Source organism: Calypte anna, chromosome 27 (assembly GCF_003957555.1).
Source record: "Calypte anna isolate BGI_N300 chromosome 27, bCalAnn1_v1.p, whole genome shotgun sequence".
In the NCBI taxonomy this organism is placed as follows: Eukaryota; Metazoa; Chordata; class Aves; order Apodiformes; family Trochilidae; genus Calypte; species Calypte anna.
In genome coordinates, this window is record NC_044272.1 from 116,302 (window position 1) to 137,302 (window position 21,001).

At 48.4% G+C, this 21,001-nt stretch overlaps 2 protein-coding genes across 2 annotated transcripts in view; both read left to right on the forward strand.

Annotated features, from left to right (window-relative positions):
• The window catches only part of GIP (gastric inhibitory polypeptide), a 14,655-nt gene extending 812 nt beyond the window's left edge, over nt 1-13,843 (forward strand). Inside the window, exons 2-5 of the mRNA XM_030465716.1 lie at nt 9,975-10,090; nt 11,067-11,213; nt 11,558-11,689; nt 13,747-13,843. Coding sequence (XP_030321576.1) covers nt 9,975-10,090; nt 11,067-11,213; nt 11,558-11,689; nt 13,747-13,843 — 492 coding nt within the window. The remainder of the gene's footprint in view (nt 1-9,974; nt 10,091-11,066; nt 11,214-11,557; nt 11,690-13,746) is intronic.
• Nucleotides 13,844-15,525: 1,682 nt separating this feature from the next.
• On the forward strand, nt 15,526-19,128 carry SNF8 (SNF8 subunit of ESCRT-II). Its single transcript, XM_030465786.1, has 8 exons — nt 15,526-15,602; nt 16,020-16,070; nt 16,561-16,699; nt 17,050-17,154; nt 17,467-17,539; nt 18,143-18,284; nt 18,452-18,526; nt 18,895-19,128. The coding sequence occupies exons 1-8, from the start codon at nt 15,549-15,551 to the stop codon at nt 19,030-19,032; spliced, it is 777 nt and encodes a 258-aa protein (XP_030321646.1). The 5' UTR covers nt 15,526-15,548; the 3' UTR covers nt 19,033-19,128.
• The last annotated feature ends 1,873 nt before the right edge of the window (nt 19,129-21,001 follow it).

A 21,001-nucleotide genomic window follows, 5' to 3' on the forward strand; every position in this document is an offset into this window, starting at 1 on the left:
CTTTCCCCCGGTGCCTCAATGGGATTTTTCTGGGTGTAAAAAACTTTGGCATCAAAGGGGCCGGGAGGTCCCTTGGCGCCAGGGGACTGGGGATGAAGGGGGGATAGAAGAGTAGCGGGGGAGGGGGAAATGACCCGCCCTCCCCCCCCCCGGTGCTGGCCTGAACCGGCGGGGCGGCTGGGGGAGCCCCCCGGGGGGGGTATTGTCCCCGGCATTGTTTTAAGCCCTTCATGTGCAGCCCCGCGGAAGCCTTCGGGGAAAGGGCCGGGGGGCGGGGGTGAAAGGGCAGGCAGGGGAGGGCTTCTCCCGGCACAAAAGGGCCCCACGGTGGAGGAGGGTAGTTCCCCGACGGGGCTGGGAAGTGGGGGAGGGAGGAAGGGGAGAGGGGGGTCGCCCCGTCGGCATGTGCGGAGAAACACACCCACCCCACCCCCTCCTCCTTTCCCTTCCCGCCTGCCTTTTCTGGAGAGCTTTATTTTTAGGCTCAAGATGGGTTGAAAATAGCAGCAATCCCCCCATGGATGTCCCCCACCGCCCACAATCCTCCCCCGTTTTCCTGCCTCCCCGACGGGGCGGGCGGGGGAGCCCCGGGGCGCCGGGGGCTCAGCCCCGGATGCTGCCGGGCGGGGAGGGGAAGGGGCGGTCGCGGCTCCCCTCATCCTCATCTTTCCCCCTCCGCCCTGTCCCTCCCTCCCGTTGTTCTGCAAGTAGGGGCACGGTCCTGCCCCTCCGCGCCCGCAATTAACTGCAACGCGCCCCGGGAAAAGCGGCTCCCGCCTGCCCCACCCGCCGGGAGAGGGGGGGATTCACTCTGTCCCCCATCCCATCCCTGATCCGGGAAAAAAAAAAAAAAATTGAAAAAATAAAAGAAAAATCCCGACCAGAGGAATTTTGCCCATCGAAGTAAAGGCTCGGCTGAGAACTCCGCGCTCCCTGCGCGGGAGCGCAACCCGCACCGACCCCCCTCCGCACACTCCCCCGGTAACCTTTGGGGGTGACAGCGCTGAGAGGGGTGGGCGGGACCCCCAAGTCGAGGGGCAGCTGTGGTTGTTCCCTGGTGCCGCCCAGATGTGGGGTGCTGAGTTGTAGTGCTAAAAGATTTTTAATTATTAGAGAAATAAATTTTATTTTCTTTTTCAATTCGTCTTTTCCTCCCGGCTGAGGAGGAGCCAGGCGGAAAATTGGTTGGTAAATAAATTTGGTGATACTCGGGAAGCAGAAGTTGCAGACATTTGAAGAACTAGATGCACACACCCGGGGACATTTGTACGTGCTCTGTGTTACAGCCTCCTGGAAACCCCATGAAAATTAATTATAAAAATCCTGAGACACGATCATTTAAAGCAAAAAAAGCCTTTAGCTTTTCCTCCTGTATCATCCAGCCTGCTGCCCCGGGATCTTTGCCTTAAAACCGTTTAGATGTTCCTTACCAGGGCAGGTTTGGTTCCCATCCTTCCAGACGCAGAACTTGGCTCTCCTGGAAGTACCAAACCAAATCAACCAGAGGAGGCTGTGGAGAAGTTCTGCTGCCTGGTCCCGAGGTTTCCCAAGATTGAATCCAAGCCTTCAATTCACAGGTGAAAAGAAAAGTGATAAAATTAGAGGGAAAAAAAAAATCTTGCAGATGAGAAAATCCACTTCAAATTTTCCCTGGCTGAAAACTTTGGTGTGCACCTTCCTGAGATCCGTCCCCCCCTCAAACCACAGCTAAAAGAAACCACCCACCCTCTGCTTGGCATCTATTTCTAATCTCGACCAGAATACTTTTGTTGTTGCTTTTATTGGTTTACCCAATCCCTTCCCCGTGTAACACAATCCTGGGCATGAAGAAAACCAAGCTTAAAAAAAACACAAAACAAAAAACCAAACCAAAACAAAACAAAACAAAAAAACCCCACAAAAAACCAACCAACCAACCAAACACTACGAAAAACAAACAAAAAATGAAAAAAGAAAAAAGAAAAAAGAAAATAAAAACATGCAGATAAAGAGAGAAGTCTTCAATTTAGATCTGAAACAAGAAAACCCATCAGTCAACCTCCTTCCCCTGGCTGGAGCATTCCAGATTCAAGGTATTTAGAGAATGCAACCAGCAGAGACTCAAATCATTGATCTGCTGGGGAGGAGCAGGAGGGCTGCAGCCCTTCCCTCCAACCTCAGCCCCACAAAATCCACCCCCCAAAGGGAATCAGTTCTCCCCTCCCTTATTTCAGTGTCAGCAGCAACTGCTGAGCTGGAGGCAGGGAAGAGCTGAGCAACAGTTTGCACCCGGGCACTGTCACTTACAAAAAGTCCTTCTGGCCTTTTTCCTCCCCCGGGATTTTTCGAAATTGGGTTGTAGTTTTTAAAAGCACTCTCAGGTGCTGTTGGTTTGGGGGGTTTTAATTATTTTTTTTTTCCGTGGGGCTGTACAAACATTTTCAAATTTTACTCTCCCATCAACATAAAGCTCCTTCCGATTCAATACATAAAAATCTGATTTGGGCAGAAGTTGAGGGGTTTTTTAAAAAAGATTTCAATCTCTGAATCAGGAAGAAGTGGTCTTAATGAGTTTTTACAATTTATCTACAAGTTGAAATAATTATTATTGCCACTTAGGAGTTTAGGGAAATTTCTTAAGGGAGAAGGTTGTAGCTGGGTGTTAAATAATGCAGCTCAGAATTCACTGAAATGAGGGTTTGCTGCAGGGGTGTAATTACTGCAGTCTGCTGGAGTATTGTTGAGCTCAGGCAGAACACATCTAAAAAAGAACTAATTTTTTATGACAGATTAGCAGTAAACAGGAACAAAATATATTTTCTTCTTTTTTTGCTTGTTAACTTTTGAATCTTGCTTTAATTTGTGGTTATGGTGTGATTTTTTAAAAATCTGTTCATCTCACTTATCTATAATTTGGACAACACTAAAGATGCATTTAGAGACCCTAGAAACTTTTGAAAAACATCTGCATTTCTGAAAGTTTGAAAACACGTATTTATTAGCAGCTAATAAAAACAGGCTGAAAGTTTCCAGTAAAATACACAGGAAAAAAAAAACCCAAGAATTTTGTTTTCCTAGAATTTGTCTCAATCAAATCTCAACTAGCTGAAATGAATGTGGAGCAAACCTGTCCTTCAAACATCGGTTAGAATTCAACAGAATAAGGAGAGTGAGGGTTACATTTGGGAAATATTTCCTTTTACTTAAGTGGAATCCCAGTTTAAACCCCCTTTTGTTCAGTTTTTATTATGTGGAAAATATTCATGGCTGGAAAACCAGCTCAGATCTAAGATCCAGTTGATTAAAGCTCCTGCTGATAAATTTGTTAAGAATCAAACTGGCTCTGCTTTAAAACAAAATTAAGGCTGGAAGCAGATTATCAGTTATACCCTGGTTCTCTCTTCTTGGAAACAAGATGTTTCTTGTTTTCTTCTTGGTGTTTAAGTGATGGTTTCTTGGAGCTGAGGAGCATCAAAGGCTGAGAGGTGGGAAATGTCCCTCTGCTCCCTGGAGGGTGGGAGGCTCAGAAGCAGCAAGTGCTGAAGGTGGAAATGGTTAAACTTGGTGGAAGCTCTGCCCCTTCCCTAAACATTTTAGTGCTTCAGTTAAAAACAAAGCAAACACTACAAGAAACTCTGGCTTCAAAATTAACTCCCATCCTGAAAAATCCTTTAGTTCTGGTAACTAAAAAAAAACAAACCAAACCAAAACCAAACCAAACCAAACCAAACCAAACCACACCACACCACTATTTGCTTCTCCTTCCCAGCTCCTGCTTTCCAGTTTTTGGGCTCTCACCAGAGCAGGGTGCTCAGCTCTGCTCTTCCTCCCCAGGTCCCTTGGAACATCACCCTGAATTCCTCATTGGGGGTGAGGAACACTCAGGAAAAATTGAAACCCCCCCCTCGCCCCCCAAAGCTGGTCTGCATGGATTTATGTTTTATTCTTCCCAGTGGAAATGGTTCCTTTCTTTGGTTAAGTGGAAAACTCCAAGTTCGAGGAAAGGAAAATTGCTCCTGGGACTGAACCCTGAGATGCTGTTGCTCAGCCAGTCCACTTTCAGTTTTTTTCTCCAAAATGATTACGCCGCCACTTCTTGACAGCAGAACTTTCTAACCTGTCAGTTTAGTTTTTCTCCCTCCAAACCCATTGTGAGCAGCTGGCCAGGGAGCTGGAGCAGCCATTTCCCCCACGGATGGATGGAGCAGTGGGAGAAAGTTTTGCACTTGGTACAATGACAAACTCAGCTCAGTTGAGAAAGCATCGTGGGGATGAGTCCTGCCACTGCTGAACTCCCCCTGGCCTTGTTCCAAATACAAGCTGCTATTTCGAACCCCCCTCCCAACATGTGCAGCACTCAGAAAGCACAGACGAAATGTTTTCCTTTCAGTAACTGCAGGTATTTGTCTCAGGTTTCCTTACAGTCTGAATTAAAGGCATTTAGATTGGATTTGTGCCCCACCAAGATAAATTTGGGGACCCTACAGTTACAAGCCCCACTTTAAAGCCCCCAAAGAGCCCTCCAGCACCCACTGCTTTTCATCCCTTCCACGTCTGAAAACCCCTGGAGCAGCAGAAGGCTCAGCCCTCGAGGGGTTTTTTAATTAATTTTTTATACCCAATACAAGGGAATCCTGGCAGGTGGGAACCTGCAGGGCAACACTTGCCTGGTGTGGGTCATTTTTGCAAAAAATTGAGGTCATTTCACAATCCAAACCTTGCCCCAAACCCCCCAGCCAGCACCACTGGGCTGACAGGAAGGTGATGTTAGGAGAGCAGCAAAGGGCAGGAGGTGGAAATAATTCCAGGTTACTGAACCAGCCACTTGGGCAGGCGCCTTGCCGTGGGCCGGGTTGTCTGGTTTCTTGTCCTGCTGGTAGATACTTGGGATTTAGCAGGACTGATTATTTCTTCTCCTTTCCTGCAGCTTCACCACTCTGATCTCCCCAGCTGGCTGGTTCTGGCTCTACCTTTGCTGGAAAGGAGGGGACTCAAGGATGAGTTTCACCTTCAGATTAATTGCTGCAAGTTAAAGTGCTAACAGGGTAAAGCCCAGGTTGTCTTAATGCAAGACCAAGTCCAGCTCAACTCTGCAGCCTCTGGCAGCAGTAACAGTGCACAACACACAGAGATAAAAATGGAAGTGGGGAGATATGCAAGTTAGTGGTTTAAATAAACCTTCCCCATGTGGATGTTCCAGGTGCTGCTGGGGGCTTTTTGCTACCGTGGTCACTGTCCTGTGGGTCACTGCTCCTGGGAGGTACCACAGGCATTGAGGGAAAAAAGAAACAGGGCAGAGCATGCAGCAAGAAGTCCAGATTCCACATGGTTTGTAGATCCCATTCGGGTGTTTTTTTGCTTCCCCTCCAAAAAAAAAAAAAAAAAAAAAAAAACAACAACAAAGAACCAGGAAAAAAATATTATTCACTGCACCCACCAGGAATAGGAGAAAGGTAGAAACAGTAGCACTGAAGGGGAGATGTTAGAGCTGAAAACTAAAAAAAAGTCTTGGGAAGTTCGCAGCATTTCCATTTCTGAAAAGTTTTGGGAACAGATCAGACTTGTCCACTCCAGGGGATGTAAGCAAAGCTGAGGCTGTCTGGGAGCAGGGGAGGGAATGAGTGACCTCCTAAGGTCACTTCAAGCCCTATTTGCCATGATTACAGGACATCTAATACTCAAAATGCTTTGTAACCAAACTTGGCTTTGGAAAACCCTCCTGCAAACCTGGTTGGGGTTTTTTTTGTTTGTTTGAAAGACTGGGAGAAATTTTAGATTCACACACTGCTGTACCAGCTGCATCCCTGCACCAACCATGGCTGCAATGCCTGGGTCAGCCCTTAATGTTGCTGGATATTTATTTCACTTTATTAATTTTATAACTTCCAGAAGCACTTAATGAGAGGCAAACAAATAGGTTGTGCTTTGGAGAAACAAGATACTGGAGTTGGCTGGGAGGGAAGGACTCAGAATACATCTAATAAAGGCACTGGGATAAACTATTCCATTTTATTGATTAGCAACTGTGCTCCGAGTGGCAATTGTTTGCTTGCAACTATTCTAGGGCAGTGTTTATTACAGCAGGCACGATGCTTCTGCATGGCTGAAAAGCTTTTGGAGACCCTGGCATGTTCTCTGCTGCTCACCAGAGGGCTGAGCCACATAGTAAGTGGTTCCTGTGCGAGTTGTAATTACTCCCTAATAGCATTGAACTCTTAATTTACCCCAATAACGTCCTCCTGAGCCTTTATCTTAAGGTAATAGAGAGGCAACTATATATATATATTTTATTTTTTTTTCTTAAGAGGCTGGTTGCAGCAGGAGGGTTTTAAAATGACATTTGAATGATGAACATAAAAAAGCCACCTGGTTCGTTCCGTGCTCTCCTGGTGTGGGCCAGCAGCACTTGTCAGAAGAGCAGCAGCCTCCCCTTTTTCGGAGGGAACTGCAAATTGGAGAAACTTCCCATGAAGAAATGCTCCTCCCCATGATGGATTTCTGCACTTTGGGACAAGGAGCACTGGGCCAGCACAGTGAAACCCTCACTGAAACAACTGACCCTCAATTTTGTCATAATTCCTGCAGCTCCTGGCTCAGCCCTGCCAAGCAGGAGCCCTGCTTGCTGCTTTCCCACACAAATCCCTGCTGCAGCTGAGCCAGCACCAACCTGGGAGGCTCTGCACATCCCTCCAGGTATGGGGGGTTCCTGCTTCCAGCAGCTCTGCTCAACTCCACCAAAAAAAAAAAAACCCACAAAAAACCCCAAATCCAACAACCCAATAATGGTAATAATAAAAATAACAAAACCAGACTGAGAGACCTGAGGGGAAGGTTGTAACTTGGATAACCTCCTGCAGAAGTTGAGCCCATGGGCTCTGCTTCACTTCACCCCACAGGGGAGGTTGGAACAAACTGAATCCTTCCCCAGACTGAAGCTGTGGATGAGGGGTGATTCTAGAGCAGCAGGCAGCCCTTCAAGAGGATTTTGGGGTTAAAATGTCATGAATCCTGTTCTGCCAGAGAGACCTGGGGGAAGCAGGGCAGGTCAGACACCAGGGGAAATACCTGATGCAGCAGAGCTGCTGGGAAGCAGATTTGCCCTTCAGATCCTTGATGGCACCACCGAACATCTGCAGAACATCTGCTCTCCTGGAGCCAGCTGTGCAGGGGCAGGGGGAGGTGGTAGCCTCACTGACCCGTGTCCCCAGCAGCTGCAGAGCCACAGGAAAACCATCCCTCACCCAGCCCAGAACCAGCTCAAATGGGTTCTCAGCTCCAGGCTAACCCAGCTGCCAGCCCTCACCCCCCCAGGAGGCTGCTGGGCCACCACCCTCCACTTCATTAACCAATACTGCTTCCCTATTTCCTGCTTATTTCTTGTCTGTCACTCTCATCCTGTTTTCCCCTCTCAGAGCACACATTCTGGGGGAGAGAGGCAGTTTTCACTATCTGGGGTTTGCACAAAGGGGTCACCAAGCACAACTGAGGTGCCCAGATTTGATGGTAGCAAAAAAAAAAAAAAAAAAAAAAAAAATATGACAGAAGCTATGGATTTTAGCAAATTTATTCCTTCTGGAAGAGATGGAGCAAATTGGATCAAAGATGACACTTGGAAAAGATTGGAAGTTAAGGAAATTTTTATCATGGCAAGAGGTGCCACATGGAATTAAGGTTTAGCCCATTGCCGTATGTATTCCACCCATCCACCCGGGCTCATTCTTGATTTTGTGATACCTCAATGTTTAATTGCCATTAATGTAAACATATTTTAAAAGGTTGTTTTCCTGCTCTGTATGTCAATGGACCTAATGAAGCAGCCTAAGTGGGTTTGAATTGCTTTGATGAGGTGCTTGATTTCCTGTTTACCTCCTGGAAGTGGGTTTGGTCCTGCACAGCAAATGTGTATAAAAGCCCTGCAGGGTCTCCTCTGAGCACTAGAAGTGGCTGAAATCCTCCAGGCAGCTTCAGACAAGCAAGAAGGTAAGAAGCAACTCATTAGTCTTTCTATTTCATCTTTTTTTTCCTCTTTTTTTCTCCTAAGAGAACAGTGGGAGTGAAGTTTTTGCAAGTGCATGGCAGAGCAGGAACAGCCCGTGTCTTCAGCTGAATTTTTCCCCAAAATGATGCAAGCTTGGCTGTTTTCTCAGTAGCTTTAGCAGCAAAGCCCTCAGAAGTGTATGTGTTGGGTTGTAAAGGGAAAGATCTGCACCTTTCCCCATGTGCTACACAGGGAAACGAGAAGAAATCAGCTCTCAGTTGCTTTTTGGGACCTCCCAGCTATGAATCAAACACGGATCATGCTGTGTAGCACTGCATGGGGGACTGGAAGATCTTCATGATACAAAGATCCTTTGCTCCTCCTTTTGTGAAGGAGTAAAATAACAGGCTCCAAAGAGAGCAGGAACCACAGCAAACTGTGCCAGGCAGGGCTGGGAGATCTCAGTGACCCCAGCTCAGTGGCACAGGAAAAGGGGTCTTGAACCACCTCAAAAAATGTTTGGTGTTTTTTTTTTAGAGTCTCTGAAAATGTGAATTGCTTTTCCTCCCTGTCTGGCTACATCCTGCAGAGGAGGAGTACTGCCCTGTCTTGAGATGAAGGCTACAAACCATTGCCTCCCTTAGCATCAGAAATAATTACCCAAAGCAGAACAATGTTCTTGCGCCACTTGGCTGCTTTCAGAGCCACCACTGTACCCACAGTTTTATCACCAATCTCTGAAATGAAAAGGAAATAAGGGGGGAATCCTGACACTTCTTTTTCTGTTCTCATTTCAAATATTCCTCAGCTTTTGGAATAATGGAGTTGATTTCTGCTGTGAACATGCTCTGTAACAATTTGCCTTTTATTGCTTTAGCTCCAAGTGTTTTGGGGATTTTTTTGCCCATTCAGATTTTAGGGTTTGATTTATTTTTTTTTTAATTTGTCCAGAATGTCATACCCTTGCTTTTAAGAGTGTTCCTCAGACCAGGATGTGTCAGAGATAATGTGACACGTTTAATATTCTTCTCACTTCATAGGAAGGGCTGAAAACATTTGTAAAAGTTGTCACAGTTTACCAGAAACAGATTTTAAAAAGCCTTAACCTCAACCAACAGCCAAACTTGCAAATTCTCTCTCTCCAAACCAATAATTAGGCTGCTGTCAGAGTAGAAATATTTAGAGTTCTATTAGTTCTATCTAACTAAAGTTCTATCAGTGCACAAGTAAATTTTTGACGGCTGGGATACCCAAGTCCTGACCTAGAACTTTTCTCGTTGTTACTTTATTACTCCCCTTCACAGCAGCTCTGTTGCAGCCTCCAGAAGTAGCTCTAACAAAGGGGTAACAAAATATATCTGTGATCCATGATCAGACCCATTTTTGTAGGGAGTTTGCTGAGCTGGAATAGTAATTAAATGAGCTCAAATGTCCGAGGGCTGTTGAGCTGAGCTGTGGATGTGAGGACTGGGAACAGCTTGAAACTAATAAATCTTGGAAGCTGAGCCTGTCACTCGCCAGGGGATATTTGTCCTAACTGATATTCCCTGACTCTGGCTCCTACATAAGGCATTCTCCATCCCAATGGAAAATCTCCCAGAAATTAGATCAGGCTCCTAAAGCCATGGGGTGGGATAAGGAGGATGCTCTTGTGACTGAACTGCCCGATCCAGCCAACCTTCCCCGTTCACATCCTCCAGATTGATTTGATCCTGGAAGCACAAAGAGGGACCCACAGGGTCAGCTTGTAAACACAGAGGGAGACAAAGCCCTTGTCTCCAGGAATCTGTGCCCCACAAGGAATTTGATGGTTACAAGAAAAGTAGAAGGAACCCACAGTAAAAGACACCGTGGTGGGACAGAGCCTCGGCATTGAGAAAGTGATTTAACTGGGAAGGGCAGAAGAGGGGTTTTAGGGTCCAGAAGGTTGTTCCAAGCACAAGGGCTGAAGAAACACACTTACAAGCACGGGCACGTGCCTCTGGGCTCACTGTCCTGTCACTTGTGTGTGTTACAGGACTTGGACATCAGCTTTGGAACAGAGAAATCGGCCAAGAGGATGCTGTCTGTCAAAGTCCTCTCTCTGCTCCTCGCTTCTCTGGGTTTTGTTTTGATGGAAGAGAATGTGTCTGGGTAAGTGTTTTGTGAAGCTCAAGGTGTGTTTGGAGCCTTTTCCAGCTCCCCACTGGAGGCAAGAGGACTCTTTGCATCGGCATCTTGGTGAGTAGGTGAGAACATGAGTCCTGAGGTAGATCTCAGGTAACAGACAGCCAAGCACACAGAGATGACCAAAAGATAAGGCAGATATCAAACTAAAGCCCTGAGCCTTTGAGACAGAGCCAGGAACACCCAAGTTTTCCCTACAAACTTCATGGCTCTGGGTTAGGAAGAACAAGCTGGAAGTCAACCAGGAGCAGAAGGTTGGCCAAGAACTAAAACCAAGATGTAATAATCTCACATGAATGAGGCTGGGGGGCATGCAGTGTTTGGAAGCTTCTGAAAACATCACCAGTTCACTCCAGCAGGTACACAGGAAAGACTTTCCCTTTCTTTCTTTCTGCTACAAAATTTCCAATTACCACCTGAGAAGATCCCCAAAAATCCTTATTAGAGCAGTAGGAGCTGCTGCAATCCCAGACAACACTACTTAAAAAAAAGGCTCAGCTTTGCAATCCTGTGTTAATTTAAGTGTGGACTCTGTCTACACTGTCAGCTCAGCCCTGGTCTCCAGCTCAGCCCTTGTCCCATCCCTGAGCCCTTTGAGGACACAGGAGGTTTCCTTGGCTCTGGGGGTGCAGTTCACTGCAGAAGGAGCCTGAGCACACTTGGGGCCCTGGTTTGGAGCCCAAAAGCAGATTATGGCAGGGACAACCAGGCTGCCTCCAGCTGCTCAGCATCCCCAGCTCTCCTCCTCCTGAGCTGTCCCTGCTGAAACTCAGCTGGGAAGAGGGGTGAGGAGAGATGCAACCCCCTTCTCTGGCCACCTCCTCCCATTGGAGTGCAGGAACCCGGAGCAAGAGATTAAAAATGCTGCCCAAACCCCAAACCTTGCAGACTGCAAGCAAAACCCTGCCGGGTCCTGATGCTGTCTCTCTGCTCTGCCCCCGAGCTTCAGCCTGAGGGCTCCCAGTGCCAAACCAGTGCAGAGACGCTACTCTGAGGCCACCCTGGCAAGCGACTACAGCCGCACGATGGACAACGTGCTGAAGAAGAACTTCGTGGAATGGCTGCTGGCCAGGAGGGAGAAGAAAAGCGAGTAAGTGAGGAGGTTCCTCCCGTCCGAACTTCAGCTGTCGGCAGCCAACGGATGGAGACAGAAAAATGCAGAGCCCAGGATATTTTTAATAATTTTTTTTTTTTTTACAGCAGCAGGGATCCCCTAGGGGCTTGATCCGAATGCTTTTCTGAGCTTTGTTTTTCTAAGTTTTAGAACTCTGGGCTGCGGGCACCCAGCGCTGCTGTGCCTCTCCCTGCCCACCACCACCTTCTCCTCTGGCTGCTGGGGATGGAGAGGGAGGGAGTTGGGTTTTGTGGAAAAGCAACATTTTGGCACCCTCTCGTGGCAGCCCGGCCTGATCTCTGCGAATTTCGCCTTCCCAGCATCATCCTCGAGCCATCCAAGAGAGAAGCTCAGCCCCAAGTACCAGCTGCGAATGGCCAAAGATTGGACCTGGGCACCCAGGAAGCCCAAGATTTCTTCTCCTGGCTTCTGAAAGCCAAGAAAAATCAGAGGTGAGATGGGAGGAAAAAAATCTGGCCTCAGGGAAGGGTAAGGTGCACAAACTTTTAACTTTTGAAGGAATGCTTTGGGGCAGAAATTGATGTTAAAGGTGCCTTGTAGGAAAGGAAGAGGATTTTAATTTCAGGAGGGAGTTTCCCATTTTGAAACTGTGCCTCAGGAGTGAGGACAAAAGCAAAGGCCAGAAGAAGCCTCTCTAACTTTTCTTCACAAAATACAAATGAAAAAATATAATTAATAGATGATTGGGGTCATCTTTTGTTTTGCAAATGTCAGCACAGCCTCAACCCCAGAGCTTTGATAAGGCCAAAGCACAGACTTCTGACAGGGCTGAAACTCATTCACTCCTCAAGCATCCAAATGGAGAGGTCAAAATGAAGAGCTTTGACCTCATAAAACAAAGCCCTCTCAAAAGAAAACTCAAGTGAAAATGAGAGGAAATTGATACATCTCTGCAAAACATTCTGATTTGATCAAATCAAAACGCAAGGGAAAATAATAAAAAAGCAAACAACAAAACCTTTATTCTTGAAGGTCCCTTTCAAGCTAAAGCATTCCATGATTCCATAGTTCTATGTCTCTATGATTCATTCATGCCCTCAGCATGTTGACCAGTTAATTTTTAAACAAAGGACTAAAACTGTTCTTTCCTCCTAACACTGCTACAAGCTCCTGTTAGGAAAAGTTAATTTAGAGGAGATACCTCCCTGACTCAGGAGAAACTCCCTACTTTGTTTCTCATCCAAGCTGAATTTTTTTAAAGAGGAAAAGAATCTGAAAACCTCCTGGTTGTGGTAATGATGGTGAGATGAGCTCACCCAGAACAGGTACCTCTGGGCAAGGTAAGGGAGCCCCATCTGGAGCCACTGCCCTCGTTTGGAGTGTCTGAGTGTTAGGGAACTGTGCTGTGTCAGCAGCTCAACAGCCTGGCAAGAGGATGTTTCACCTCCCCCCAGTCTTAGCTTCTGTCACAACTGTTCAAAAAGCCAATTAGATGCAAAAGCCTGAAGAAAAAATCTGTTCTCAAGTCACCTTCTGTGTTTAAAATCCCCCAAGCATTTCTGTAACATGAAGGGGAGTTTGGAAACCACAACAGGTTGCTGCTGCACAGCCCTACAATGGTGGCAACAAAGGAGGGGGGGAAAGCACTTACCACACCCAGCCTGCATCCTTCAGGCACCACCCTGGTGTCTGCTGGCAGAAAAGGAGGAATTTCTAACTCCAGGGAGTCATGGGCCAGTCACCCAGAAGAAGAATCTGGGGGCATTTGTTGTCTTTTCCAGCCTTGGCATGAGAAGAGCTTTAGAAAGCAGGGTCCAAGGGATGACCTGGGGTGGGAGAAACGAGCAAAGTTCTGGTTCACAGAGGTGTCTCAGGCCCTGAGAATGGCTTAGTCAGATGGAAAACACCAAATCAAAGCAAGCAGAGCTTTGAGGGATTGCAGAGGTCGTTTTGTCTGACCCCTGTGCTGAGGCAGGATCAACACACCCCAAACTGTTCCTGACAGATGTTTGTCTAACCTGTGCTGGGGGGAGAACTGGAGGGGGGAAGGGAAACCTTTGATGCTAATCAGCTTGATGAGCTTCATTTTTAAACTTTTTTTCCGTTGTTTTCCAGTGCTCCCTAAATCTCCCTAATTGCAAATAAAATTTAAAAAGAAAAAGCGCCTTGCAGGGGAAAGTCCCTCTTGGAAACAAAGACTTTCTTCTGTGAGTCTGGAGTTTAGATGCTGCTTCACCCACACTCTGCCTTTGTTTTGATGCCTGCTGGGTCACAGAGGAGGTGGGATTTAAGGCAGGGGGGCACTGGCCCCTTTCTTCTGGTGCCCCAAGCCTGACAGCCATGTTCACACGCCAAGATCACTGCTGTGTGCAAGGAGCTCTCTGTGTCCAAGAGAGAGCAAAACTTTTGGAGGCTTTAGCAGTGTCCAAGCTGTTATTAGACAAGGAAAATAAAACACCCCTGTGAAGATGAGGGGATTGGGATAGGAGGCTGCTACACACCACATCTGGATAGTTGCCTCTTCTCTGACTTAGCTCATTTCTTGCAGTTTGACCCCTCCAGAAGGCTCAGAAGGTTTGAAGGAGGTTTTCAACCAGGAGTTTCTGACATGGCTGATGTCTGCTGATCTCTGCACACCACAGTGAGTGGCTGGGCTGCCTCTTCCTCCTCTCACACACATTCCCTTCCCAGCCCTTGTCCCCAGAGGTGTTTCCCTGCAGAGCTCAGTCCATGGATTTAGGATTTCTTGAGATGCCTCGACTCAGCTCTCCATGACTGGAGAGTTCAGAGGCTGGACCAAAGTTTGGTTCTGCAAAAACCCCTTCAGCCCATGGATGAACAAAGCCATGGAGGAACACACCTCTCAACAAATTACTGGATCCCTTTCCCCTTCTTTAAACGAGAACAGGAGGTGTTCATCAGACCACTCACAGGAAATGCTCTTCCTGTGCTTTGAACACTGCTATGAAAGGCACTCAGGGAGAAAGAGAACAAGAAATGAGGATGCAAAAGGTGCAGGAGGGAATGGCAAACCCATCCTGGGCTTAGCTGAGGAAAAGGAAGGCTGAGAGAGACAAAGTCACCTAGGAAAAAAAAATGTAAAAAACCCCCAAAACAACCCCCAGAGCAAGAAAAGAGCTGTCTGTGCTAATGGCAAAAGTTGGCATAGGAACAGAAAGGGATGAACTAGCCATGAATAAATGCAGGTTAGAAATAAGAGGCAGCTCTGTGCTCCAGACAGTTCCATGCAGCATGGTCAGACAAGGTGAGCTGAGTGCCCAGAGCAAACAAACAACTGCTGAGCTCATGCTGCAGCTTTTCCTGCAGAGAAACACTGATTGGCATCTCCCTCCTCCAGCCAGCTGCTGGTTTGTACCCAAAAACCTGCAGGTATTTACTATGAGGCACTAACTTGGATACACACCTTGCTATCAGTATGGATTGGCAAGGGATCAGAGGGGGTGCAGCAGGCAGCAAGCTCTGCCTCATTTCTGAACAGGAACCAAAGGAAAATGGGTCAAGTGCACAGGAATTTATGTTTTTTCTCTCCCACTTCTGCTGTTAGGATTGTGTAACTCCAGGACCTTCCTGAGGAGCCCCCTCTTCATCCTGGCAAGGCACTTCAGGAGGAAAATGTCTCCTGTTCTCTCTGTTCTCTGCATGTTCTCTCTTTTGCTAATGCAAGCAATAAAGTTTTCTCTGAAGGTGAAATAAGGTTCAGTATACCTTGATTTGGGGGATGAACCATAAAATATTCCTGAATTGCTTTTTTTAAAGAAGTGTCCTTCCAAACAAGGCCCCCAGCTGACTGACCTGCCACACTGATCCTGATCCAAGGGGGTTTTGTGTCTTTAGGACCTGCAACTGGGCAATAATTAAAAAAAAAAAAATTAATTAAATTTAACCCCCCCCCCCCATTCTGAGGGGCATTAAAATCCTTCCAGTGAGGGTCACCCCCTCCCACAGAGGGGACCCAACCCCAAAATCAGGAGTTTACCTCCACCAGGGGGTTCACCCCCAGTCAAAGCGGGGCTTCCCCACTCCGGGGGAGATTGAAGCCCCCCAGTGGGGTCACCCCCACCCCGGAGAGGGAGGGGACACCGGCAGAGCAGCCCCAACCCCCCTAAACGGGGCCTCTCCCCCTCCCCGCTGTTCCCCAAGGCCCCGAAGGGCCTCACCCCACCCTGCACACCACAAACCCCCCCCTGGGGCTCCGGTTTCCCCCCCCGTGCCCCTCAGACGCTCCGGGAGGTCCCGGGGGCCACCCGCAGCCCCCCCACATCCCCCGCCCACGTCACGGCCGCGCCCGTCGCAGGGAGATGACGTCAGGAGGAGCGCGGCGGGTCCGGGATGCACCGGCGGGGGGTGGGCGCGGGCGCCATCGCCAAGAAGAAGCTGGCGGAGGTGATGGGGGAGACCCCGCCGGGGGTGAGGGGGAGAGGGGCGGCCGGGATGGGCTGGGGGTGTGTCAGCCCCCGGGGGCGGCGGGACCGGCCTGTGGGAGGCTGCCAGGCCCGGTACCGGGGGGTGTCAGCCCCGTGGGAATGGGACCCGGCCCCCCCTGCCCGTGTGAAGGACCCTGGGGGAGGTTCTGTCCCTGGGAGGAGGGGGCACCGGGCCCCCACGATGCCGGCTGGGGAGCAGCGTGGGGCCCCACGCCCCTCCCCACCCTGCTCCAAGCCCGGGATGGGAGCCCCGAGGGTCCCGGTGCCTCCCTGCTTGGTGCTGGTCCTGGTGCTTCAGCCCCCTGAGGAGCCTCCTCCAGGTTCGGTTTCTGCTCCCTCTCCCATCTCTCCACCCTCCCCTTTTTTCCTCTTGTAGGCCAAGTACAAGGAGCGAGGGACGGTCCTGGCTGAAGATCAGTTGGCCCAGGTGGGAGCTTCTGAGGTGTCCCCTGCCCCAGCAGCAGGAGGAACCATGGGTGTCACCCAGCTGCAAACCTGGGGCTTCCTTTTCCTCTGCTGTGGTTTCCAGGGCATTATCCACAAACAGAGTGGATCCCCCTGGCACACAGGGGGTTACATTCCCTCCAGGGGGCTGTGGGCTTTGCCACAGACCTGGTTCTGCTTTCCCTTCTCAACCTCAGCCCCACTTTGGTTCTGTAGAATTGTTTTTGCCCCACTTACCTAAAAGTGCTGCCCCACTTCTCTCTCAGTTCACATCTCTTTGCCTCAACTCCACTGATTCTGGTTTGTAGTAATTGAAGCATTCTGACTTCATGGAGTGATTTTTTTTTTTATCATTTTCTTCTTCTAATACCACGGGGCAGGCACCATGGTGGAGAGCTGAGTGTTTCTTGAGGCCTTGCATTAAACATGAAAACAAACAAACAAAAAAAAGCTTCTCTGCAATTCCCTTGTAGATGTCCAAGCAGCTGGACATGTTTAAGACCAACTTAGAAGAGTTTGCCAGCAAACACAAGCAAGAGATCCGTAAAAACCCTGAGTTCCGGGTCCAGTTCCAGGACATGTGTGCCACGATTGGTGTGGATCCTCTGGCATGTGAGGAGCAGGCCCAGGGGTGAAGGGCTGAGGGTCCCTCTCCCTGTTCTCATCCTGTAAAGAACTCGGTGATGCTGGAGTTCCCTGGAGGATAACAGATGGGGTTTGATTTTTGGGGTTTGATTTTGATTCCTGGGGTTTGTTTCGTGGTGGGGTTTGGTAATGGGTGTGGGGGACCTTTGGGTGTGATTTCGTGAAAGGGTGGGAGAAAATGGGTGGGGATGAGCAAAATGGAGCCTGACAGAGCTGAGGGTCCTCACAAAGCTTTGTGAGCAGCCTACTTGACACCAGGAATTGTTTCAGAATGATATTTTTGCTGAGTGTTTTTCCTCCCCTTTCTCACTTCACAGCTGGGAAAGGATTCTGGTCAGAGATGTTGGGAGTTGGAGATTTTTACTATGAACTGGGTGTGCAGATCATTGAAGTTTGCCTGGCTCTGAAACACAGGAATGGAGGTGAGGACCCCACCAGCTCTGGGAGTTACAGCAAGGGGGAGTTTTCCTTTTCCCAGTGGGAAATAAGTCAAGGTCTTGGTGTAGTGTTCTTTGCTACATTTCCCAAATTACTCAGACAGCAGTTTTGTCTTCATTGTGCCCCAAAAGCTTTGTTTTGTTTCTCCAGCATGTGACCATCACCCATCTTCATCGATTTCCAGATGGAAGAGGGGGTGAGCCAGTGGCAAATGCACAAAGGACTCTTGGTTGCTCTTGATGGAGTTTTCTTTGCTGTGCAGTGATGTTTTCCTGTGCCCTCTTGTTGCCTTCTAGGTCTGATAACACTGGAAGAACTTCATCAGCAAGTGCTGAAGGGAAGAGGGAAGTTTGCTCAGGATGTCAGCCAGTGAGTGTCCAGGGATCCCAAAAAAAAAAAAAAAGGGAATGAAGCAGCAGTCAGGGAAGAAAAGAGGGTGATGGAAGTGCTTGAAGGTGCTGCTGTTAATTGGACTCCAAATTTAACTCCTGGAGCCACTTACCCACCACTCATGACTCCAGAAAGCAGCAGGTTGCTTTCCCTGAGAAATAAAGCCCTGTTGCCTTGAGCTGGAGACCATTAATCTCCCACAAATCCAGGGCTCCCAGTGCCACTCTGCTGGAGCTGCTGTGGCCTCAGCTGGCAGGAGGGGGCAGCTCCAGCTCACTGCAGGAGGTACAGGACACAACTCACCCTGATCACTGATGGGGCTGGATTTGAAAGTTCAGCACTTGCAGCTCAGGTGTCTCTAATCCAAGCTAATCCAAGCCTGTCCTTCCACAGGGGGGTAGTGCAAACTAATTTCTTAATTGCTTTCTAAAACCCAGTTTCAGCTGTTGATTACCTGAAGCTGCAGCAAGCTCCAAGGAGCTCTCACTGCTCAGAGCTCCTGCTCCTCAGGTGCAGCACACAGTGTGCAGCTTGAGAGGGGCTCTTGCTTCCAAGCCTTGCATTGACCCTCTGACTCCTCAGGGATGATCTCCTCCGTGCAATCAAGAAACTGAAGGTCTTGGGGAATGGCTTTGGGATCATCCCTGTTGGTGGAACATACCTGATCCAGTCGGTACCAGCTGAACTCAACATGGATCACACTGTTGTCTTGCAGCTGGCAGAGGTACTGAGCCAGGAGATTTTCAGATAAAACCACGTTGAAATAAACTGATGCTTCCATGCCAGGGAACTGTGATGACACCAGGCCTGCAGGCAAAATTCTCCACACTTCTAAACTCTGGATTCAAGCCCTGACTGTAAGCACACTGTAATTTTTTCCTCTCCTTTCAGAAAAAGGGCTATGTAACAGTCAGTGAGATCAAGTCCAGCCTGAAGTGGGAGACAGAACGTGCAAAGCAAGTGCTGGTAGGTGTGAAGGTCTCTTGTGCACAGTGGAGTGCAGTGTGACTGCTGCAGCAGACAGTTCACAAGGGGTGCCCAGGGGATCCTACCCTGGCTGCTAGACCAAAGGCCCCACGTAAACACAGGGTGAGGAAAGCAGCATCTCAGAAGCTGTAGATAATTCTGTGGCTTCACGGATCTCCCTTTAAACTTGAACCTTATTAGCTCAGGTCCTCCATGGCTGGATGTCCCAACCATATTTCTCCCAGTTGAGTGCCCCAGTTCTACACGCTCCCTTACCCCAGTGTAAATGTGGGGTCAGGCCTCTCCTGCAAGTGGTTTCTCAGCCATTTAGTTCAGTTTCACTCCCAGTTTCCCCTCTCTTTGTGCAGGAACACTTGCTGAAGGAAGGAATGGCCTGGCTGGACACACAGGCAGTGGGAGAACCTCAGTACTGGCTGCCTGCTCTCTTCACAGAGCTCTACTCTCAGGAAATCACTCCAGAGGAAGCCAAGGAGGCAATACCTTGACTGCTTCATGTTCTGTGCCTGTACAGAAGCCTTCCTGTGAGGTTATTTGCATATCCCCTGAAATAAAAGTTTTATAAGAAGTGTCCAGCTTGGAAAGTTTACTAGGACTAAATAATGCTTATCTCTGAATTTTCTCCTCTGTTGTGGGTGGAAATGCCACTCACCAGTACAGACAACCTGGTCACAACAAGAGGAACATGACCTTGCAGCTGCAGCCTGGGAGGGTGCAAATGGGACTGTAAAGAATGCCAGAGCCAGCAGTGCCTCTAAGAACTGCTCTTGTCATCCTCTCTGCCTTGTGGAGTTGTTCCACTAAGGAGGACCACAGGCTAGATTCTGCCAAAACAAACTTTATTGCACAAAAAAAAAAAAAAAAAAATCTTATGTACAATAGTATATAAACAAGGTATCTTAAGAGTGACTCTTGTGCATATATTTTTTTCAACTCAATTAGATCTAAAAATCTGTTGCTAAAACATCTCTGCCTAGAGCAGTCAGTTGAGGATTGTCACTTTGAAATGGCAACATTCAGAAATGGTAGGACAGACAAGATTAGAGCTAGAAAACTAACACCTCTCTTACAGCCACATGCTAGTTATGTGAGTAGTGTCCACGATAAGGCATTTTCTTGTTTTCCTTTTTACTGGTGGATGGGAAATGCCACATGCATCACAAACAGATTTCAGAACCAGCTCTGCCTTGGGGCAGGGGCAGAGGCACAGCTCTACCCACGACGAAGGGTGAAAAAAACCAATGTGACATTTACAGTGGGATTGAAGAGGCAGTCAAGAAGCTCATGACTCCTTGTGAGACCCCTCTGCCTCCCCCAGACCTCCCCTTCAAGGTGAGCACCCTTTGCTTTCCTCTTCTCTGGGGGGTGTGTGTGTTTTGAGTGAGTCCTGGGTCAGTTCAGCTTTACCTCCTGGGAAGATGGGGTTTAAGCCTAAATCAAGCCAATGACAGACCAGGGGAGTTTGCTTGCTAAAGGGGAAACTTAAAACATAAAAAAAAAAAGGTTCCCAAGTTGTTCAGTGGCACCTGAACAATTCAGAAATGTTTTCACCTCTCAGAGCTGCTGAAGCAGTGGTGTGCAGCCTTCCAAGTTCCACAAGAGTAGATAGAAAATCAGACTGAAAATAACCCATGAGGCACAGGACACTGCCTGTCTCAGCAGGGCATGGCAGGGGGGGTCTGGCCCCTCTCTCCTGAGCTTGTTTTAGAGCAAGGATGACTCTTGGAAGTTCTCCCACCACCACCAGGAGCCTGAAACAGGGCTGAGCTGCTGGGAAAGGTCTTGAAGGAAACGAGGGCCAATGTGCAACTTTGTGCTTAGCTTTAAATAATAAGAATTTAAAAAAGAGGATTAAACTCTTTATCCACAAAACGTTATACTGCTCCAAGCAATCCTCACCAAGGCTCATCCTCCTGGAGAAACTGGGTCTGTCTCTGACATCCACCTGCAGCCAGCAGACCCCTCTCCCAGGAGCCTGACCTTCACCAAGAATGAAAGCTGCTGCTTCAAACCTCCAAAGCATTCAAGTGTTAAACTTTAGGCCCCAAGTTTGGCAAAGGAACTTAGCAGTAACAAGGTGTCCACCTCTGAAGAACTCCACCCAGAACCAGCAGCTTCCTTAACTAGAATTGCCCCTCCAGCCTGAGGGAACAGTGGGGAGTGGGGTGGCAGGAAGAGGAAGGGAGGGACAAAAAAGGCTACAGTGAGTGGTGAGGTGGAAAGCCAAGAGTGCTGCAGTTCAGGAAACAGAACAGCTCCGTTCAGAGCAGCCAAAAGAAAGTATTTCTAGAATGTGAAGTTCAAATCAACACCTTAAAAAAGTAATACACAAACTAGACTTAAGTTTTCTCATCCTCCCTTCCCCAAAAGGCCAGGAGGAAGAGGCCTGCACTCCACAAATGCATTCCTGCAAGTTTCCACTTTCCCTCTGCCCCTTACTTTGTGCCTGAAATCTCA